At 60.5% G+C, this 18954-nt stretch overlaps 5 protein-coding genes across 6 annotated transcripts; 2 read left to right on the top strand and 3 right to left on the bottom strand.

Annotated features, from left to right (window-relative positions):
- Positions 1-513: 513 nt before the first annotated feature.
- On the bottom strand, positions 514-1462 carry LOC117641318 (pupal cuticle protein C1B-like). The gene is given in 3 exon segments (XM_034378539.1): positions 514-894; positions 897-1232; positions 1405-1462. Coding segments are annotated over 3 exon segments (552 nt in total). The 5' UTR covers positions 1417-1462; the 3' UTR covers positions 514-690.
- A 367-nt stretch (positions 1463-1829) lies between these two features.
- Positions 1830-2585, top strand: LOC117641360 (cuticle protein 67-like). The gene is made up of 2 exons (XM_034378616.1): positions 1830-1892; positions 2018-2585. Exons 1-2 carry the CDS (start codon positions 1881-1883, stop codon positions 2504-2506), a joined length of 501 nt encoding a protein of 166 aa, XP_034234507.1. The 5' UTR covers positions 1830-1880; the 3' UTR covers positions 2507-2585.
- A 2542-nt stretch (positions 2586-5127) lies between these two features.
- On the top strand, positions 5128-5905 carry LOC117641370 (pupal cuticle protein C1B-like). The gene is made up of 2 exons (XM_034378629.1): positions 5128-5213; positions 5303-5905. The coding sequence occupies exons 1-2, from the start codon at positions 5202-5204 to the stop codon at positions 5840-5842; spliced, it is 552 nt and encodes a 183-aa protein (XP_034234520.1). The 5' UTR covers positions 5128-5201; the 3' UTR covers positions 5843-5905.
- A 1023-nt stretch (positions 5906-6928) lies between these two features.
- Positions 6929-9260, bottom strand: LOC117641107 (Y+L amino acid transporter 2-like). Its single transcript, XM_034378220.1, has 7 exons — positions 8693-9260; positions 8396-8621; positions 8012-8180; positions 7728-7928; positions 7503-7652; positions 7234-7411; positions 6929-7154 (listed from the first exon to the last, which is right to left on the bottom strand). The coding sequence occupies exons 1-7, from the start codon at positions 9258-9260 to the stop codon at positions 7090-7092; spliced, it is 1557 nt and encodes a 518-aa protein (XP_034234111.1). The 3' UTR covers positions 6929-7089.
- A 1021-nt stretch (positions 9261-10281) lies between these two features.
- Positions 10282-18728, bottom strand: LOC117641487 (large neutral amino acids transporter small subunit 2-like). Of its 2 annotated transcripts, none has more exons than XM_034378855.1 (9): positions 18351-18728; positions 13634-13740; positions 13133-13550; positions 12836-13061; positions 12534-12702; positions 12255-12455; positions 11678-11827; positions 11392-11569; positions 10282-11297 (listed from the first exon to the last, which is right to left on the bottom strand). In XM_034378855.1, exons 2-9 carry the CDS (start codon positions 13724-13726, stop codon positions 11239-11241), a joined length of 1494 nt encoding a protein of 497 aa, XP_034234746.1. In that variant the 5' UTR covers positions 13727-13740; positions 18351-18728; the 3' UTR covers positions 10282-11238. The 2 variants fall into 2 exon arrangements, with proteins under 2 accessions (XP_034234746.1, XP_034234745.1); XM_034378854.1 differs by lacking the exon at positions 18351-18728 and adding an exon at positions 15474-15574.
- Between the last annotated feature and the right edge of the window lie 226 nt (positions 18729-18954).

Genomic DNA, 18954 nt, shown 5'->3' on the forward strand with positions numbered 1-18954 from the left:
ATATAAAAACAGGAAAAGGACGAAAGGGGAGAAAGAAGGACATGCGCCGAGCAGACGCCCAAGGACGACCGCATCGCCTCTGCCTTGCCAGGGCTCTGCCCTTTTCCTTTGTTTCCGTTTTTTATTTTACGAGTTTCGAACAAAACCAAGAACAAGAGGCAGCGTGCCGCGGCACCGCCTTTTTTTGTAAAAGCGCTTGTAGGCAAAATTTGTCACTGGTTTATTTTCTTGAGAAAAAAACCGGAACGGAAGACTGCTTGATTGTGTTTTGAGTTGTTGTAATATTTGTGCGGTCGGTGTTAAGAAAAGTATGTCTAAAGTACGTGCGTTTGTAAGCCAGATTAAAAAAGAATATTAAGAAACCATCGATTAACATAACATGGTCTTACTAAAACAGCTCTGAAACTTGTAAGTTTAACAACTTTTAGTTGCATGTGTTTTTTAACCTCAAGTTAAAGGGATATTTTTAATATTTGTAAGAAATAGGGGATCGGTTAAGATTAGAACGAGTGATTTACTGCATTTGTTCCATATTTTATTTTCAATAAATAGGGCAAATAAATAGTTTGATGGCCTTATGTACACATGGTGACTCGCGCTTCGAGATCTCAGTCATGGATCGGGTATGATTCGATTCAATAAATAGTGGTGAACAGTGGTGAGGCTCTGACTCTGACGGTTTGACTTGACCTAGTAGGCGTAGGCGATGGGGCCGCTGGAGTAGGTCATGTGGGAGACCACGGGGGCAGCGGAGTAGGCGACGCCGAGGAGACCAGCGGGGGCGACGGCCTTGGCGACGGGGGCGGCGTAGACGGAGGGAGCGGCGTAGGCGGCGTGGGCGACGGGGGCGGCGTACGCAGCGGGGGCGGCGTAGGCAGCGGGGGCGGCGTAGGCGGGGCGTGGGCGACGGGGGCGGCGTACGCAGCGGGGGCGGCGTAGGCGGCGACGGGGGTGTGGGCCAGGATCTGGGCGTCGTTGCTGACGCGCACGTCAGAGCGGGACACGCTGGAGAAGGGGGTCTGGATGGTCTTGCTCTCGTGGGAGATCTGGCCCTGGTTGCCGAAGGTCCTCAGGGTGTTGGAGGACTGGGAGGTGAGGGTGGGGGTGCCGACGGCCACGGGGGCAGCGGCGTAGCCGTAGGACACGGCGGGGGCGGCGGCGTAGCCGTAGGACACGGGGGCGCCGATCAGACCAGCGTTGGCAACAGCCAAGGCGGCGGCGAGGACGACGAGCTGCAAGCGAAGACACGTTAGATTTGCCGACACGTGCATTTCTTTAGTTGCTGCAGCATCTATTCTTCTAGTGGCGTTTCGGGCGCAGTGCGGAGGGCCAAAGCATTTTCCTCCGCGTTGCAGCCCTGCAGCTCTGCACTGCCGAATACACCGAGCACGGGACTGGACTTACCTTGAAGGCCATTTTGTTGGGTGAGTTGAGCGGTGGCTCTGAGTAGCTTGCAGTGATTGTGGAGATCGAATGATGCCTGGACCTCCGTGGCTCGCGGTTTTATACTTCCCCCGTGGGCCCGGCTATCGGCCCGGCGGGGGAGGGCGGGGCGGGGCCGGGTGTACCGGCTGCCCCAGTGCCGGGGCGGGGACACCCCTTCCTCTCGCCGCAAGGGGTCACTGACGCGGCACGCGCCGCCAGCCCCGCGGACTCGCCGGACTCGCCGAACTTGGCGGAACTGCAAGGGGAAGGAGTGCACCGGGCGGCCGGCAGGACACGGGGCGTCCCCGCCACGCCCTGTCCGGCGGCCGCGGTAGCCGGGCCGTCAGCCATGGGGCGCCAAGTATATAAGCGGCGGGCGGGATGGTCCGGGCATCATTCGATCAACTCACTTCCAGCAATCCACTTCAGAGCCGCCGCTCAAGCCAACCAACAAAATGGCCTTCAAGGTGGGTCCGGCAGCAGGCAAAACACACCTGCGCCATGACTTTGCCTCCTGGGTCTATGCAGTGCGTCCGCTCGAAGATAAGACGGTAGATCCCAGTGTTTGGAACTAACGTGACTTTGTTTGCAGCTCGTCGTCCTCGCCGCCGCCTTGGCTGTTGCCAACGCTGGTCTGATCGGCGCCCCCGTGTCCTACGGCTACGCCGCCGCCCCCGCCGTGTCCTACGGCTACGCCGCTGCCCCCGTGGCCGTCGGCACCCCCACCCTCACCTCCCAGTCCTCCAACACCCTGAGGACCTTCGGCAACCAGGGCCAGATCTCCCACGAGAGCAAGACCATCCAGACCCCCTTCTCCAGCGTGTCCCGCTCTGACGTGCGCGTCAGCAACGACGCCCAGATCCTGGCCCACACCCCCGTCGCCGCCTACGCCGCCCCCGCTGCGTACGCCGCCCCCGTCGCCCACGCCTACGCCGCCCCCGCTGCCTACGCCGCCCCCTCCGTCTACGCCGCCCCCGTCGCCAAGGCCGTCGCTGCTCCCCTCGGCGTCGCCTACTCCGCCGCCCCCGTGGTCTCCCACATGACCTACACCGGCTCCTACGGTGTGCAGTACGCCTACTAAGCTGTGATACCGTGACTCTTATTTATTTCACTATTTATTTACTTAAATGCGCCAATAAATAAGCGTTGCAAAAACTCTACCTCTGCCTTAGTCAATCTTTTTCCAGTCCCGTATTTACCAACGGGCATGTTTGCACACAACAATCTTCGAGACACGAAAAATGAGCTCTTGGTGTTCCTAGACAAATATGACACATTTCCTACTTAACTCTTTAATTTTAGATGAGATACGGCAGTAGATGTGGTGAGATACGTCAATGCAACACCCTGTTCACTGCACTTACGCGATCTCATGTTGCTAGGAATGCGCACAGAAAAATGGTTGTTGCTTTTGAAATCAATCGATGATATCCCGTCAAATTACAGTGTCAGTGGTCCTGTTCGGGGATCTGTGGTGTATTCCGCGACTTCATTCTTTGGCATGTCAATGGACACTATCGGCAGAGGCTGTGGGGCGGTACGGGGCGGTCTTTGCTCCGGCAGACAGAGTCAGTGGGCTTGCCGAGATGCGCTGTGTGCTGCCACGGCTGCCACGGTGCATCTCCTGCCGGCCGCAGCGCATCGCAGCGCAGCGCATCGGTGCCGCTATCGCGGTGCGGAGCGGCGAGCGCCTGCGAAGGTTGGGGTAGGCAACACAGGCGACACAGCGCACAGGTGCGCGGCGGGCCGGCCTGCCTCGCAGGCGTTAGAGCCACCGACTAGGCCGCGCAGCCAGCACCAACACCGCCAGCATCGCCTGCACCGCGAGGTGAGCGGCCTTCCGGTCGCTTTCTTCCAGCTTCCTGGTCCCTCTCCCCACCGTACCTGGGCGGGCCCTCCCCCCCCCCTCCCTACTCCTCGGCGAAAATTCTGGAAATTAGCCGCACCGGCCCACGCCGCGGGTGTGTCGCTGGGCACGAGGCGGGGCGGGGCGGGGTGGGGCGGGGTGGCGTTTGGCGGGGCGGGGCGGGCCTCTGCGGAAGGCCATCCGGCACAGCCCGCGCAAAAAAAAACAACACAAAACGCTCTCGATGAGCGTTTCAATGCAAGCTGGCGGGGCGTGGCGGGCGGGGGGGGCGGGGCGGGGCGGGGCGGGGCGGGGCGGGGCGGGCGGGCGGGGCGGGGCGGGGCGGGGCGCGCTCTTGTTTCAAGTTATCCCGGCACGGCCGCTGCCCCCTAACCTAGAGACCCCCTCTCCTCGCAGCCGGCCCGCCCGGGCCGCGGCCGCCAACGACAATATGACGAATAGGCTATCCGTCACCTCTACACGTCCACGCGCCGAAATGCCAGCACTAGCACGCCAGGGCCCGCGGCACCGCGCGGCACGCAGAACGCCGAGATGAACAAGAGGAGGTCACCTAAAAATGACAAAAAATAAATAAATATTGATTGCCCATTGTCTGACAATGTGGCCTCTCAAAGAAAAATAAAACTTAAACGTTTTCGAATGATTCCGGTGAAGGGAGCTAGGGTGCTGGACTTGACAACGACAGTGATGAGCGCTTTCTTGCTGCCCTGGCGCTCGCTGTGGTCCTCGGAGATTTTGACCTGGGTTCAACACCACGCTCGGGAATATCCATTTAAATTTTATTTGTTAGTTTTATTTATTTTTAATGTCATAGGTGGAGAGGGGATAGCACTATCAATGGAAGCAATCATTTCCAGGCTGCCCGCTGTAAGCGAGTGCGTGGCTTGGCATGGCCCAGGCCCAGCGCGCCACTGTCCTAGAAGAAGGTCAGGGGTCAAGCCACGGGATAGTCATGACACACTCCCTGCTTGACAAGGGGGCGGAGCGAAGTTGGCGGGATGAAAAATTACGTTTATTGCGGCAAATGAGACGCCGTCGTCGGCAAGCCGCACTTCCTTCCGGCCGCCACTACACTGCCGTGACGTCACGAGACCGATTAATCGCGTGAACCTCGCCCTTCGCTTCCGTAATCCATCGCCCGCCGGCCGTTCGGGAGCAGGCCGGGCAGGCTGGCCAGGCCGCCTGGGCTGCACCGTGTTATTGGCGGTCTCATTAAGTTCCCAGTGATTTGTGTGATATGCTCGCCAGTCCCGCCGCGCCGGGGATTCCTGGAGGCTTTCCGGATCGACTGAGTGATCGCGTATCGGCGACGAGACGTTGGATGTTTACGCAGAGTCCTGGCCGCCTCACAGCTCCCATGCACATCTACCCTTCCCCAGCTCAACTCTCCCTCTCTCCCCCTGAAGCAAGGGTTGGTTCGTGCGCGGTCACCGTTGCTTGGAAACGCCTTGGGTGACGACCCCGGGTCGCCGCCGGGTCGCGGGTTCGGCTCCCTTTGTCAAACGTGCAGGCCTGCACAAATTATGTCAAACGCCGCGCCGGGCCGCGCCGCAGTGTTCCTGGATCATGCGAGGGCCGCCTCCGGAAGGGGCCGCCCCGCCGCACTCCGTCCTGCACACTGCAGGCCTGGGCGGCCGGCTGGCTCGGCCTTTCGAACGCAGCGGCGTGTCCTCGACGCGCGGTGGGCGCGGTGGGCGCGGTCCTGGAGTGTTGCCGTCTCCGTCTTGCTCCCCGGCCAGGCCGGAGGAGGCTCGTTCGGAGGGGAGCAGGCGGTAGAGGGGCTCCCTGGCGTGCTGGCGGGCCGACGGGGCTGGAGCCATGCTGGAGCCGGCACGCCGGGAGTATAAAAGCAAGAGCGGGCTACCGGGCAGCACAGTCGAACCTCGACAGCACACCAACCAACTTCACAATGGCATTCAAGGTACGGGGAGTGAGACGCTCGCAGCCCTGCGGGGCTTGCACTTCTGGACGCCTAGTACGGGCCCACCTCAATCTGAGTCTGTTTTCCAGCTCGTCGTCCTCGCCGCCGCCTTGGCTGTTGCCAACGCTGGTCTGATCGGCGCCCCCGTGTCGTCCGTGTCCTACGGCTACGCCGCCGCCCCCGTCGGCTATGCCAGCCCCGCCATCGGCACCACCCACGAGAGCACCGTGCGCTCCCTGGACGGCAACGCGGCCGTGACCACCTACTCCAAGGCGGTCGACACCGCCTTCTCCAGCGTGCGCAAGTACGACAGCCGTGCCAGCAACGACGCCCAGATCCTGGCCCACTCCCCCGTCGCCGCCTACGCCGCCCCCGCTGCGTACGCCGCCCCCGTCGCCCACGCCTACGCCGCCCCCGCTGCGTACGCCGCCCCCGTCGCCCACGCCTACGCCGCCCCCGCTGCCTACGCCGCCCCCGTCGCCCACGCTGCCTACGCCGCCCCCTCCGTCTACGCCGCCCCCGTCGCCAAGGCCGTCGCCCCCGCTGGTCTCCTCGGCGTCGCCTACTCCGCTGCCCCCGTGGTCTCCCACATGACCTACACCAGCGGCCCCATCGCCTACGCCTACTAGAAAGACTGACTCTTATTTATTTAATATATTTATTTATATGTAAATAAATGAAAATTGCAAAAACTCGTGTGTTTACATTCCCCCCAGAATGAGACATTGAAAACAAGAGCCGAAAATTCGAAAAGACACGTGAGAAACACAGCAAAGGAGTGCACAAAAAATAAATGTATTCAAAACGCAAAAATGCACTTTTGGGCCTGGGGCCACATTAGCCAGAAACATTTTCCACGGATAGGACGGCGTTAAAGTGGCCCTGGGCTGTGGCGTCACTACAACACCCGTCCAATTATTACACGATCGAGGACCTGTTTTTGTGTGCGTGTGTCCGTGTGAATGCATGAGTGTGTGTGTGTGTGTGTGTGCGTGTATGAGTGCGCGCGCGCGCGCGTGTGTGTGTGTGTGTGTGTGTGTGTGTGTGTGTGTGGTGTGTGGCGCGCGCACGTGACCCGAGATCATGAATGCATGTCAGGGCTGACCCGCGAGCACGTTGTCGATCTGGCGGTGCCTGGCGGTGCAGCGGCGGGTTCTAGGGCAGGTGTCAAATAACGTCAAGGCGTGACTGTCCGGGCCATTCATCTAGTTCGTCTGGTTGGGATCACAATGACGGGCTGCACTCATTCTTCGGCCGATCCGAAGGCCGGCCGCCGAAGCGCAGCTAATGCGTACCGAACAGCGGCCGGTCCTATGTCCGCTCAGAGTTGGCTGCAAGGATTACGATAGGAATCGGTTATTTAATTTTATGAAATGGATCGGGCGAGTTGAGGGGTCAAATTAGCCTGGTTGCCACCCATTCCATCGGAAAGAAAATGGTAAGATTTCTATTTTGATATATTTTTCTTGGACACACGGTTTGAACCGAGTGAAGTGTTGCGTTGTTTGGTTGTTGTTTTAGGTTGTGGTGCTGTTGTGCTCAGGCAGCAGTCCATTCTCCCCGCCTCACCTCATGGCCGTGCGCCGTGCGCCCGCCGAGGCCTCCCGCGTTGCGAGAGTGTAGAATGGGTTGCCGACCCGTCGGGCGGCGGGCGGGGCAAGGCGTGAGGAAGAGAGACCAAAACGAAGTTACAGTATTTCATTTTACTGGCTAGTCGTAGGGAAAGTTGGTAACTGAAAACTCGTCCGACGAATACAGCGACCTTTGAGAACGCAGACAAAGCTAACCACAATATCACAGAAAAACTCCCATCACGGGATGCAAAGGCAAGGCACGGATCGCTGATCAATAAGCGACAGCTGGATCAAAATGAAAGCTATAATTTACACCCATCCTCCGCAGCGGCTTTGAACAGCTTGGCGCACTTCACGTTGAACAAATCTGTAAGATCGAAAATAAATTGTGTCAAGTTTACGTTTACGCATAAATCATGATGAACCTCTTTTGACGAAGTACTGACGAGACGAGTTGGTGAGCCACTGCGGCTTGTTCTGCCAGTAGATGAAGACGAAGTAGACGGGGACGCCCGCCAGGACGATGGCCACGCCGATGCTGACCTCCCAGGGCGTGACGTAGACGGGCAGCACGGCGAGGAACACGCAGATGACGAAGAAGACGATGGGCAGGATGGTGTTGACCTGGAATAGGAGCGCGCGGTCAGCGCTGCAGCTGCCCCCAGGCCTTGGTGCGCCGACCGGACCTGGCCGGGACGACGGGCAGAAGGCTCACCTTGATGGGCCGGTGCAGGTCGGGCTTGGAGTAGCGCATGTACAGCAGCCCGGTGACGGACACCAGCGTGAAGAACGACTCCACGAAGCTCACGTAGTTGATGAGCACGTACACGTCCTTGATGACGAACTGCACCAGCGTCAGGAGGCACTGAGAAAAACAAGCATCATATATTCAAAAATTTGCCTGCCAATTTGCGGCAAGTCAGCGACGAGCTCTGATCACCAGGAAGAGGAGGGCGGGCACGGGGGTGAGCCTCTTGACGTTGATGAGGGCGACGGCGGCGGGCAGGTGGCCCTGGCGCGCGCCCACGAAGAAGAGGCGCGACGACGACATGATGCAGCCGTTGAGGGCGCCGAACGTGGAGCACGCCACGAAGACCGGCATGGACCACGACATGACGCCCAGCATCTTCTCCCCGAACAGCTGTTGGCCGGAGAGCGCGCGTGAGTCCCGGGTTCGACTACGAGCGGCGGCGGCGCGGCGCGCACTTGGACTCGGGGACTCACCACCGCGACGGCGCTCGAGGAAAGCAGTTCCGACGGGGTGAGCACCACGCAGTAGGCGATGTTGGCCAGCACGTAGATGACGGTGACCGTCGGGAGGGATATGCAGATGGCGCGGGGCAGGTTGCGGTGTGGGTCCTTCAGCTCCTCCGTCAAGAAGTTGAGGCAGTTCCTGTGCACACCAAAGGAGTCCTCAGTCGCGTTCTTAGACGCTTAAAATGTTAAAGCTTGAGGCTCTACAGGCGTGATCCGATCGAAGTCCGAGATAGTAAAACGCAGACAATATGAGACTGCCAACCTCAACAACTGTGCGGCGCTTCTGCTCCCGAACCCTTGTTTCTAGTCGCATACCTGAAGCAGGGCATACCAACAACTCTGAAGACTAACCAGCCCCCATACGAGAACAGCCCCGAGTAGAAGGAGAGCGCGATGTAGCCCGGCGACGTGATGGTGCCCTTGAAGGGCTGCTGCAGGTTCTCCGTCTTGCCGGTGCCCAGCGCGTACAGCCCGGCCAGGACGATGACGACGAGGGCCAGCAGCTTGGTGCCCGTGAACAGGTCCTGGACGCGCGTCGCCCACTTGACGTTGTAGCAGTTGATGGCGGTCAGCACGCCTGGGCAGGGGAGAAGGGTAAGCGGCGGGTTTGCCGTACCTGAGAGGCGCGGAGTTGGTTGCATGACGTACAGGTGACGGCGGCCGCGACCAGGCGCAGCACCGCGTCGGGCGGCGCCGTGGTCGGCCACGCGGGCTGCAGGATGTACTCGGCGAAGGTGAGCGCGGTGATGGCGTTGCCCGTCGGCACGATGATGAACAAGGAGACCCAGAGGTACAGGAAGGCCGGCAGCGCGCCGAAGGCCTCGCCGATGTACGCGTAGTCGCCGCCAGAGCGGGGGATCATGGTGCCCAGCTCGGCGTAGCACAGCGCGCCGACCAGGCTGAGTCCGCCGCAGAGGACCCACACGAGCAGGGCCAGGCCGATGGAGCCCGTGTACTGCAGCACGCCCTTGGGGGACACGAAGATGCCCGCGCCGATGATGACGCCCACGTTGATGGCCACGCCGTCCAGCAGGCCCAGCTCCTTGCGAAGCTGGACGCCGCCGACCTGCAGCGAGGGCATGTACGTGGTGATGGTCTTGGGCAGACTTTCTTGAGGATCGATAGGAGAGAGCGCGAGTTTACGCCTACACGACAGTAACAGGTGGAGTAAAGGGGGCAGTTCCTCCGGGGTCACTCGCCTGAGCCTGAGGTTCATCGCTGCTGGTCTGCTCGGCGTTGACGGAGTCCTCACCGACTATATTCTGGGTCGAATTGGCGAGGCTCATCGTGAGCACGAGCTTGAGAGAGTAGAGAAAGGGAAATTAAAAGTGAGTCGGATTCAGAAAGCCGTTTGGATGGGAACAATAAACTATCGAACACTATAACACACTGCGACGTCGCCTCGACAGCAGCGTAACCACCATTACCCTCTGAAGATGATTCCGGGCCGTAAGTGTGGTATCTCCAAAGACTGATTCTCCGGGCACACGGCTTCCAGTTCCCCCGTCGTGAAGCACCAACAGACTGGACTGTGAAGCAGGCTGCTCTTCGCGGTGGACGGGCGAAGACACGCAGATTTCTCATACGCCTGTCAGCCTGAACATTTCGGCGGTGCTCGAGTCTCGTTTCAACTGGACAAGTGCTTTTTGTTGGCAGGACTACGCCGCCGCCACACCGCTGCCTGCCTCCTGCCTGCCATCCAGAGGAGCAACAAGCACCGCGGCACCGCGTCGCGTCCGGGTCCCTCCCACTAGTCGACACTCTAGTCGACACTAGAAGAGGAGACGCGCGGCCGTGCCGGCGGCCTGTCCAACTCGTCCTTCGGAAGGGTCCCTGACCCCGATCCCTGACCCAATTTGGGAGAGGGCCGCGAGGCGATCACCGAAACAGTTTTCAACGAACGGTCCGGCGCGGTGCGGGTGTGTCGCGGCTCGCACTGCAACCAACCTGATAAGGGGATTTCCCCCAGGCTGTGCCCGGCAGGCCGGCGCATGGGTGGAGGATATTACGTTGGTGACCCTGCCCCGCTCCCCCCTCGCCTACGGATATCTACGACTCATAAAGTAAAGGCGGTCTCTCTGACCGGGACGCACTCTAAAATCTCTCACGATGCGACTATGACGAAAACGCATTGTATTCATGACAGCATTAGCTCGGTTAGCACTCCTAAACAAACGTGACGATTAGGTTGCCTACCCAGCCGGCGGCTGTGCGCACAAGAAAAGAACTGACACGGCGCCTTTGACACTGGATTTATTGGTCGCAATGATGCCATTTATAATTGTAACATCTTAAAAACATCTTAAACCTATTCATTCACATACTCTATAAAACGCCCGACGTAGAAAAATTAATCGAATATGTACAAAGTAGGGGTCTAGCAGCCACAATAAACGTTTTGTACAAGTGACAGTGATGTACGAGGACACACTTCTTTTTATAATTAATTCCATAAAATTAGAAGTATTTTGCGCCGTTGTATGGCTTTACACAAATAAATACATACTATATAATCTTAATTCAATACGCCTTACATCAACATAAAACATCTGTAAGGTAAATAATAAATAAAGGCTCGAATGTAATTGAAACTTTTTTTTTTACGCATGGAGGTACTTTGCTTGATTCTACATATGTGATTAGATATGCTTCACTTTCGAAGGTAATTAACAGCGATAAACCTGAATATACACAACTGTTTTACTAACTTTTAGGAGGAACTAGTTAGCCAAATTATGACTAGTCTAATGCACAAAAATAAATAAAGCATAGCATATCAACATAAGTGTGTGTACTAAAAATAAAGTAACATTCCCCAAACCAACAAAAAAGTATGAACCACTGCTGGGTCAAATTTTGGTGCGACGCCTCCAAAGTAAGGAGAAGTTCGCCTCCTTGGTCCACTTCCTCTGCATGGCGCTGAAGCAACATGAACATTTTCAAATACCCTGACGTTCCTTAGTATTCTCGGTCAAGCTACGTGTATCACAGGTGAACTTCCTTTCCGGAAGATGGCAGCGGTCTGAACGTTGTCGCCGGTCCCCCCCTCCGCAAAGACGGCTTGCACGGCGTTCGGAGCTTTCGGGCGAGCGCCAAGGCCAAGGCCTAGGCCAAGCTTGAACAGAGCGAGAGCGCGACTGGAATGGCAACCAGAAACACAGCCAGTGGGACGCACGGCGGCGGGCATCCGGGCATCACCGTTCGTCCTCCAGGACGCACTCGAACAGCTTGGCGCAAGTCGTGTTGAACGCGTCTGCAAAACCAAAACAAAACGGCCAATTTTCATTTTGCACATTGGCGGCGACATGAATGGAATGGAATGGTTGTCGGAGGTGCGGGATACTCACGCGACGACCTGGTGAGCCACTGCGGCTTGTTCTGCCAGTGGATGAAGACGAAGTAGACGGGGATGCCGGCCAGGATGATGGCCACGCCCACGCCCACCTCCACGGGGGACACGTAGATGGGCAGCGTGACCAGGAACGTGCAGATGACGAAGAAGACCAGGGGCAGGATGATGCTCACCTGGAACGCGACGCGCGCGGTCAGACATGGATGCGTTGGTGCTGGAAGAGTTGCCTATCGCCGCCCGTCGGGGGGCGGGGTAGGCAACCCATTCGACGCCAGGCTCACCTTGATGGGCCGGTGCAGGTCGGGCTTGGAGTAGCGCATGTACAGCAGCCCGGTGACGGACACCAGCGTGAAGAACGACTCCACGAAGCTCACGTAGTTGATGAGCACGTACACGTCCTTGATGACGAGCAGCACCAGGGTGATGATGCACTGCAACGAAAACAAAAACCACGGTGACACTTTCCGCCGCCAGCTGAGCGTGAAATAGCGCGGACGCGCGGACCAACCACTCGTGAGGAAACTCCGCAAAAAGTGGAGTGCTTCCGATTCAGGGAAATGGGCCTTTGCTCTGTCTCTCTCGTCCATTTAGCACTGCCGTGAGGTGCGAGAGAGACAGGCGGCGTGACAGGCGAAGTGCCGGTGCACTGCCCTCGGCCGGCCAGGGCTCTGGACGGTTCCAGCTGTTCCCAAAACAGAAACGCGGAAACGTACCGCGCGTGCCGACTTAGGGCCTCCGCCCGGCCTCCACTGTGTGCTCAGTGCTCACGGGTGCCGATAGCCGGGGCGCGGCACGCAGTGTCTCGTGAGACCGTGACACACCGTCGTCACATTTCCGCGACTCTGGCGCCACACTCACCAGGAAGATGAGGGAGGGCACGGGGGTGAGCCTCTTGACGTTGATGAGGGCGATGGCGGCGGGCAGGTGGCCCTGGCGCGCGCCCACGAAGAAGAGGCGCGACGACGCGAAGATGGCGCCGTTGAGGGCGCCGAACGTGGAACACGCCACGAAGACCGGCATGGTCCACGACATGACGCCCAGCATCTTCTCCCCGAACAGCTGTGAGGCAGAGCGGTGGCGATGTTAGTGGGGGTTCGAGAATGAGAAATCGCGAGCGGCCAGTGCGCGGCGACTCACCACGGCGACGGCGTTGGACGACAGTAGCTCGTCCCGAGTGAGCACCACGAAGTAGGCGATGTTAGCCAGCACGTAGATGATGGTGACCATCGGGAGGGAGATGCAGATGGCGCGCGGCAGGTTGCGGTAAGGGTCCTTGAGCTCCTCCGTCACGAAGTTCAGGTAGTTCCTGTCAACGTGGAGGGAACAAACTTAGCTGAGATACACAAATCCAGGCCGGCGCCTCAGACACTGTACAATGAAACAAGGTCAGATCGCTGGCCTGGTCGTGCCAGGGAATGCCGAACGTGCCTAACACTCACCAGCCCGCGTACGAGAACAGCCCCGAGTAGAAGGAGAGCGCGATGTAGCCCGGCGACGTGATGGTGCCCTTGAAGGGCTGCTGCAGGTTCTCCGTCTTGCCGGCGCCCAGCGCGTACAGCCCGGCCAGGACGATGACGACGAGGGCCAGCAGCTTGGTGCCCGTGAACAGGTCCTGGACGCGCGTCGCCCACTTGACGTTGTAGCAGTTGATGGCGGTCAGCACGCCTGGGCAATCGAGCCGGCCGGGTTAGAACGCGTCAAACTTTGTAACAGAATGGCCGTGGGGGTGGACTTACAGGTGACGACGGCGGCGATGAGGCGGATCACCTCGTCGGGCGGTTCGCACGTGGGCCACGCGGGCTGCAGGATGTACTGCGCGAAGGTGAGCGCGGTGATGGCGTTGCCCGTCGGCACGATGACGAACAGGGCGACCCAGAGGTACAGGAAGGCCGGCAGCGGCCCGAACGCCTCGCCGATGTACGCGTAGTCGCCGCCAGAGCGGGGGATCATGGTGCCCAGCTCGGCGTAGCACAGCGCGCCCATGAGGCTGAGTCCGCCGCACAGGACCCACACGAGCAGGGACACGCCGATGGAGCCGGAGTTCTGCAGCACGCCCTTGGGGGACACGAAGATGCCCGCGCCGATGATGACGCCCACGATGATGGCCACGCCGTCCAGCAGGCCCAGCTCCTTGCGCAGCTTGACTCCGCCACCCTGGTTCAAATAACAAGTTTTACTGCTTTTCCTCTTTCAGAAGATATTGGACGTCGGGGGCGCTACGGTTTCGGAGCACTCACCACAGACCCCGAGTCAGCCTCCCTGGCGGGCACCAGGCCCTCGTGGGCCATCCTCTCGGCCGGCTTCATCACGGGGACCACCTTCCGACCCATGTCCGCGGGATCACCTGCACAGACAAACAAAATGATTTGCTTTCCGAAAGACAACACAGACGCGTTCGGTGACCGGCGTGGGGCCCAGGGCTGTCCGGAGTGTCCGGGGCGGGGCGGGGCGGGGCGGGGCGGGGCGGGGCGGGGCGGGGCGGGGCGGGGCGGGGCGTCTCGCTTCACGACACAATTACGACGTGATAGCGTTGGGCTTATCGGCGGCGTGATCCGGCACCCTCGCCCTTGTATTAGGCCGTGCGGGGGGATGCGCGTGCCCACTGGGGGAGGGGCACGGACACTGGCATGCGGCATACGGGCTCGATCGCTCCGCCGTTCCGGAATTTATTTTTGGAGGGTGAAGTTTGGTGGGCAGTCTTAATCTGACTTTTGACAGGACGCGGGAAGCCCTTGTGCGTCGCCCTCCACGGCGCCCCGGTGGGAACCCAGGCCACGCGGTCAGTCCCACCCCCACCCCCACCCCCAGGCACACACGGCCAGCGGCCAGCTCCTCCTGGGGAGGGACGGCGACGTCACAAATCCACGCCGAACCGCGGCTCACGTCACGCTAGAGGGAAGTCAGCAACACACAGACAGACAGACAGACAGACAGACAGACAGACAGACAGACAGACAGACAGACAGACAGACAGACCGACAGACCGCTTGGGCGCTGAGAAGCATCTCCAGGCATTTCACCCCACCCTTCCTTCACTCACCTGGACGCGCTAAGCAGAGCTACGCAGGGACTTCCCCACCCCCTCCGCCACCCTCGGCGCGCGTCTCCACCACGCCACATTGCGTCGTCACATTGTCCAGGCGGACAACACAACTTCGATGTATCCCTAACTACTCAAGCGCGCGCACACACACACACACACACACAGACACTCACACACAGGCAGCTCGCACACTGTCGCCACTCTCACACACAGCGGCTCCTCCCCGCGGCGGACTGAGCGCTAACTTACATTTCCTGCCATATCGCTCCCCCCTGCCCCGCCTCACGCCTCCCCGCCTCCCTGGCCGCACTCCGCCATTCCGCGACCTGGCCGCCCTGGCCGGCCTGCCCGCGCGGCCCAACCCGATCGCTGCACAAGAACAAGAACCGCTTTCGCAACGCGGCAACGGCCGCCTCGCGACCGCCGCCACCCCCCGCGAACGACAAAGGGGCGGCGGGGTTGCTGGGCGCTGTGACACGCTGCGACGGCTCCCCCAGCGTGTCGTGCTGCGTGCTGCGGTCACCACTGGAGTCGCCACCCCTCCGGCCCCTCCGACCTCGGCATTGTTGTTCTTGTCAGCCTGTGCCCCTCTGTAACTTGACGCGCCGTGCCGCGGACAGCAGACGCCGCACCGCGCTGCGCCGCGTTCGATACGAGACGGGAAAACTACCCTGCTATGGTCTCGGCGAGGACGGCGAGGACGCGCACGCGGGGCTGGAGCACGCGACCACGCCGTCGTCCTCCGTGTCGGCGCGGCGGGCGGCGTGCACGCGTCGCCAACGCACAGCGGCGGCGGCGGTGGTGGCGGCACTGGGAGGGGAGACTATGTCCTGGTCGTTATCTCGTCACTTGTCGCGCTGTCAGGAAGTCACCCGCACCCTCGCCATGTCGCCGCTACGCCTGCTACGCCGCTACCGGGACGAGGACGGGCAGGCCCTCGGCCAGGCCGGGGAAACCGCGCGCAGGACCCGGCGGCAGGACCGTGGCCGGCCGTGGACTCCATGATGCTGGCCTTCCCGCGACCTGTCACTCACCCATCGCGCTTTCGGGGACCGGACGGCCGGACGGCCGGACTCGCACTGCCAGGACGCCGCCGTCAATGGCCGCCGCGCTCCACCATGCCGCCGTCGGCCCGCTCGTCGGCGTCCACGACCACCACCACGAGGTTCGCGGGGGCCGTCGCGACGCCGTCTGCGGCTGACCGCTACGCCGCGCGATTCGCGTTTCGTGTCGAGGGCCGCGCCGCCACGCCGCCGCCGCGCTAGTTCGGCCCCCACGTGTGCGGCGTGGACGCCCCCGCCCCCAGCCCTCCCTCTCCTCCTCCCCCTCCGCCGTGACGTCGCCACGCGCGCTCAAATATTTTCCCGGTTTATTGGATGGCGACAGGGATTCGGACTCTAGGTCGGCCGAACCACGCGGCCGCACCGCGCTTTCCTACGAGACGAGATGACACATTTTGTGGCCGTGCGCGACGGGGCACCGCCTCGCCACAACCAGGACTGCGTACCATGTGCATGGTATTCATGGTCAGCGTTATCAGAACCCGAGAGGGCGAGGGGGAGGGGAGGGGGAATTCCTCGAGCACAGTGCGAAAACCAGCCCCTTGCGGGGCACTATGTCAGGGAAGGAAGAAAGAAGAGTTGTAAGATGACTTGCACACTATGTCAGAGTTGTGGATGGACTCCAAGAATTCGGTCAAATCAAGTCAAACTTCAGTGTGTCCGCGCAGGTGGAAAACTACTTTACGCGAGCACTTCCAAACAATGTTAGACCGGTTGCGCGCGAAACCCCGGTGCCACAATGTAAGGCTGAGTTCTCGCTGCGCCACCATTTTAGCATTTTGGCACCGCCCGGCGACGTTTATTGCGGGGAAGTGCCGCTCGCAGCGCCACCTGTTGCCTCGTGCACATGCACTGAGCGACGTGGGACGGGACGGACGGGCGCGCCACTGTATTGTCTCGCTATTGTAAGCTGCGCTTATTCAAACCACTGATGAGTCGACGGTTTGGTCCGAAGGCGAGTTTGGCGCGAGACTCGGCCGCGTCGAGCTCGGCTGCACGACGCTGCACGTGGCTGGGGCCTTGAGGGGGCAATCCTGCAAGTGTAGCCTATGGCAAATGGAGAGAAATTGCTGGCGAGCAGAGCACGCATGCACTGTGCGAAAAGTCGAGTCAAATCGACTACAACTTGGTTGATTTTCCCAGTAAAGTGACATTTTGACTGAGAGAGCTCCCTATAAGTTCTTCATTCAAGTCAAGTTTACTTAATATTTACAGTTATGTTGAAAGAGCTCTCGTCTGGGGAGGTGTGGCGTAAGGCGTCTGGCGCTAAGCTATAGCTTTGCGGTACGTATACCGAAACTGTAGTGTAGGGTGCAGCCTTATCTCGCAGTCGCGTCTAGCGTTGGCAGGCAAAGCACGACTATCATTTGAGGTGGCAAATTTCTTGTCGCGGGGCGACCGAAATGTCGAGACGTGCTGCCTTCCGCTCACACATGCTTATCAGGCACTGAACGCGTGCGTTTTGGCGCGCCGTGCGAGCCGTGCGCGGAGTGGGCTAAACTTCCACGGTTCAAGGTTGCATTTTCAACAGCGGCTCTGTCAACCTCAAGAGCCTTTCGCTTTTACTCGGGGACGGGTTATGCTGCCAGGCTTCCCATGATACCAACTTAAATGCGTCCAAAATGGGACGGCTGCGGAAAAGGGGGCATTGTACTTCAATAACCCCCTTCCCCTCCCCCTCCAACGGAACGGCGACGGGAGGCCGCCTGGCCCCCAACAAGGTCACAATCGTCTCCTCTGCGACAGGGGATGACGGGAGTTCAGTCTCCCGCCTCCTCCTCCTTCCTCTTCTTTTTCTCCTTCTCTTCCTCCTTGTTTCGAGCAAGCAGAGCAGCGGCAAAACTGTGCCGTCCTCTTGTGCTAACAAAGCGTTTGAAAGGGGAGCTGCGCCGCTATGCGTTCGCCCTTTCCCGTCATCGGACAATGCTGGAGACCTGGAGACTGCCACCCGGAGCAGGTAAGGCGCGGCTAATTTGAATACCGAACAAGAACACCGTAGCTGCGACGCGCGGCCTCGGAGTTACGGCGGTAAGGGGCGGCAGGCTGCACCGGGGGGGGGGGGGGGAGCCTTCCCTCCCACTTTCTTCACCACTTCCAGTCAACAGGGGGAGGGAAAAGTGGGAAGGAAATCATAACAAGCAGTTGGATCGTTTCAACGCGGCGTCGTGTTGCCTCGATTCAGTGGCAGTCCAGTGAGTTTCCAATGATACAGCACCATGGTGACCGGGGTGTCTGTCGTCCGTCCCCTCTCTTCTCTCTCGGTCCAGCGGCAGCTGCCCGGGTGACTACTATTTGTCTCCCGGGCCTGGCCTAGGAGCATCGGAATCTTTTGCCGGTCCAGGCTCCGGCCAGTGATATTCGCGGAGGTGGGGTGGGGCGGGCGGCGTCGCTTCGGTTTGGAGTTTGGGTGATGTAACCGGCGGCCCGCGGGCCTCACCGCGAGCCTTGCCGCCACCATGCCCCTCTCCGCCGCGCCTCCACGGCCGCCGCCGGCCGGCCCTACGACCCACGTGACAGGGCTGGCAGGGCTGGCAGGGCTGCTCCACCTGGACCGAGGCGACCGCCAACCTCTCCCCACCCTCGCCCTTCCCCAGGCCTCTAGCCTCGGGCCGGACTACCCTAGGGGTCGTCCAGTGCGCAGAGATCTCGCTCATCCAGCGTGGGGGCAGAAGGCCCGTGTGCTGGTTACCGAAGCCGCGGGGACATCGTGGACCTCGGAGACGGCCTCCTCCTTGCGGTGCGCAGAAGAACTAGTTAGCAGTGCCCGTGACACCTGACCCACCCTAACGCCCAGTTGGGCAACGCCCGTGCTACCTTTCCTCCTCCGCGACTCGAACCAAGCGCACCCACCTGATCATGGACGTGGACGGATCAGCTTCTCGACGCCTCGCAGGTGTGCTCCCACGTGCGGTTCTCGGCGTCGACGCCGTGCTCGGCCTGCTGCCTCGAACTGCACTCGCGTTCCAGCGGTCCACGAGGACAAGGACGTCGCGGCGTGCTGCGGCGTTTCGACCGTTTCGACGCCCCGCACAAGGACCTCGTCACGTCGCACTCGGGTCGCACTGCTCCTCCTCCACCGGCACCGGCGCGCCTCTAAACACGACTCTGGCGGCTAAGCTGAGCAACAGCAACGAGACGAGACCAACGACTCCCGGTGGCCGACGAAGTGAAATACGCTACGCTGCGCGCGGCGTGCTCGCTCAACGCGGGACGCGCGGAGTCTTGCCGCGGACCACCACTCGGCTGCCGGCTCGGCTATGTTCGGGTGGCTCCGGCTCGGCGCGGCCACCGGCCGCACGCGTCGCACGCGTCGGCTTGGCGCGGACCTGCGCTGCTCCGCTCGACTCCCAAACACAGCTGGCCGGTGTCGCCGGTGCGGCGTGCAGGTGCGGCGTCCACGGTGGCCCCAAAAACCGGCAAAAAGCGCCTCCTTGGTGACGAGTGGCGCCATGCG

The sequence above is a fragment of the Thrips palmi genome, unplaced genomic scaffold, assembly GCF_012932325.1.
Source record: "Thrips palmi isolate BJ-2018 unplaced genomic scaffold, TpBJ-2018v1 HiC_scaffold_15, whole genome shotgun sequence".
Taxonomy (NCBI): Eukaryota; Metazoa; Arthropoda; class Insecta; order Thysanoptera; family Thripidae; genus Thrips; species Thrips palmi.

Coding starts and splice junctions, on each gene's coding strand:
- LOC117641487 (XM_034378854.1), bottom strand. Junction 13,551..13,633: donor AGGCTGACTCGGGGTCTGTG/GTGAGTGCTCCG, acceptor TATTTGAACCAG/GGTGGCGGAGTCAAGCTGCG. Junction 12,703..12,835: donor CTGTTCTCGTACGCGGGCTG/GTGAGTGTTAGG, acceptor CCACGTTGACAG/GAACTACCTGAACTTCGTGA.
- LOC117641107 (XM_034378220.1), bottom strand. CDS start 9,260: ATGAACCTCAGGCTCAGGCGAGTGACCCCGGAGGAACTGCCCCCTTTA. Junction 8,622..8,692: donor GGTCGCGGCCGCCGTCACCT/GTACGTCATGCA, acceptor TCCCCTGCCCAG/GCGTGCTGACCGCCATCAAC. Junction 7,412..7,502: donor ACCTGCACCGGCCCATCAAG/GTGAGCCTTCTG, acceptor CTCCTATTCCAG/GTCAACACCATCCTGCCCAT.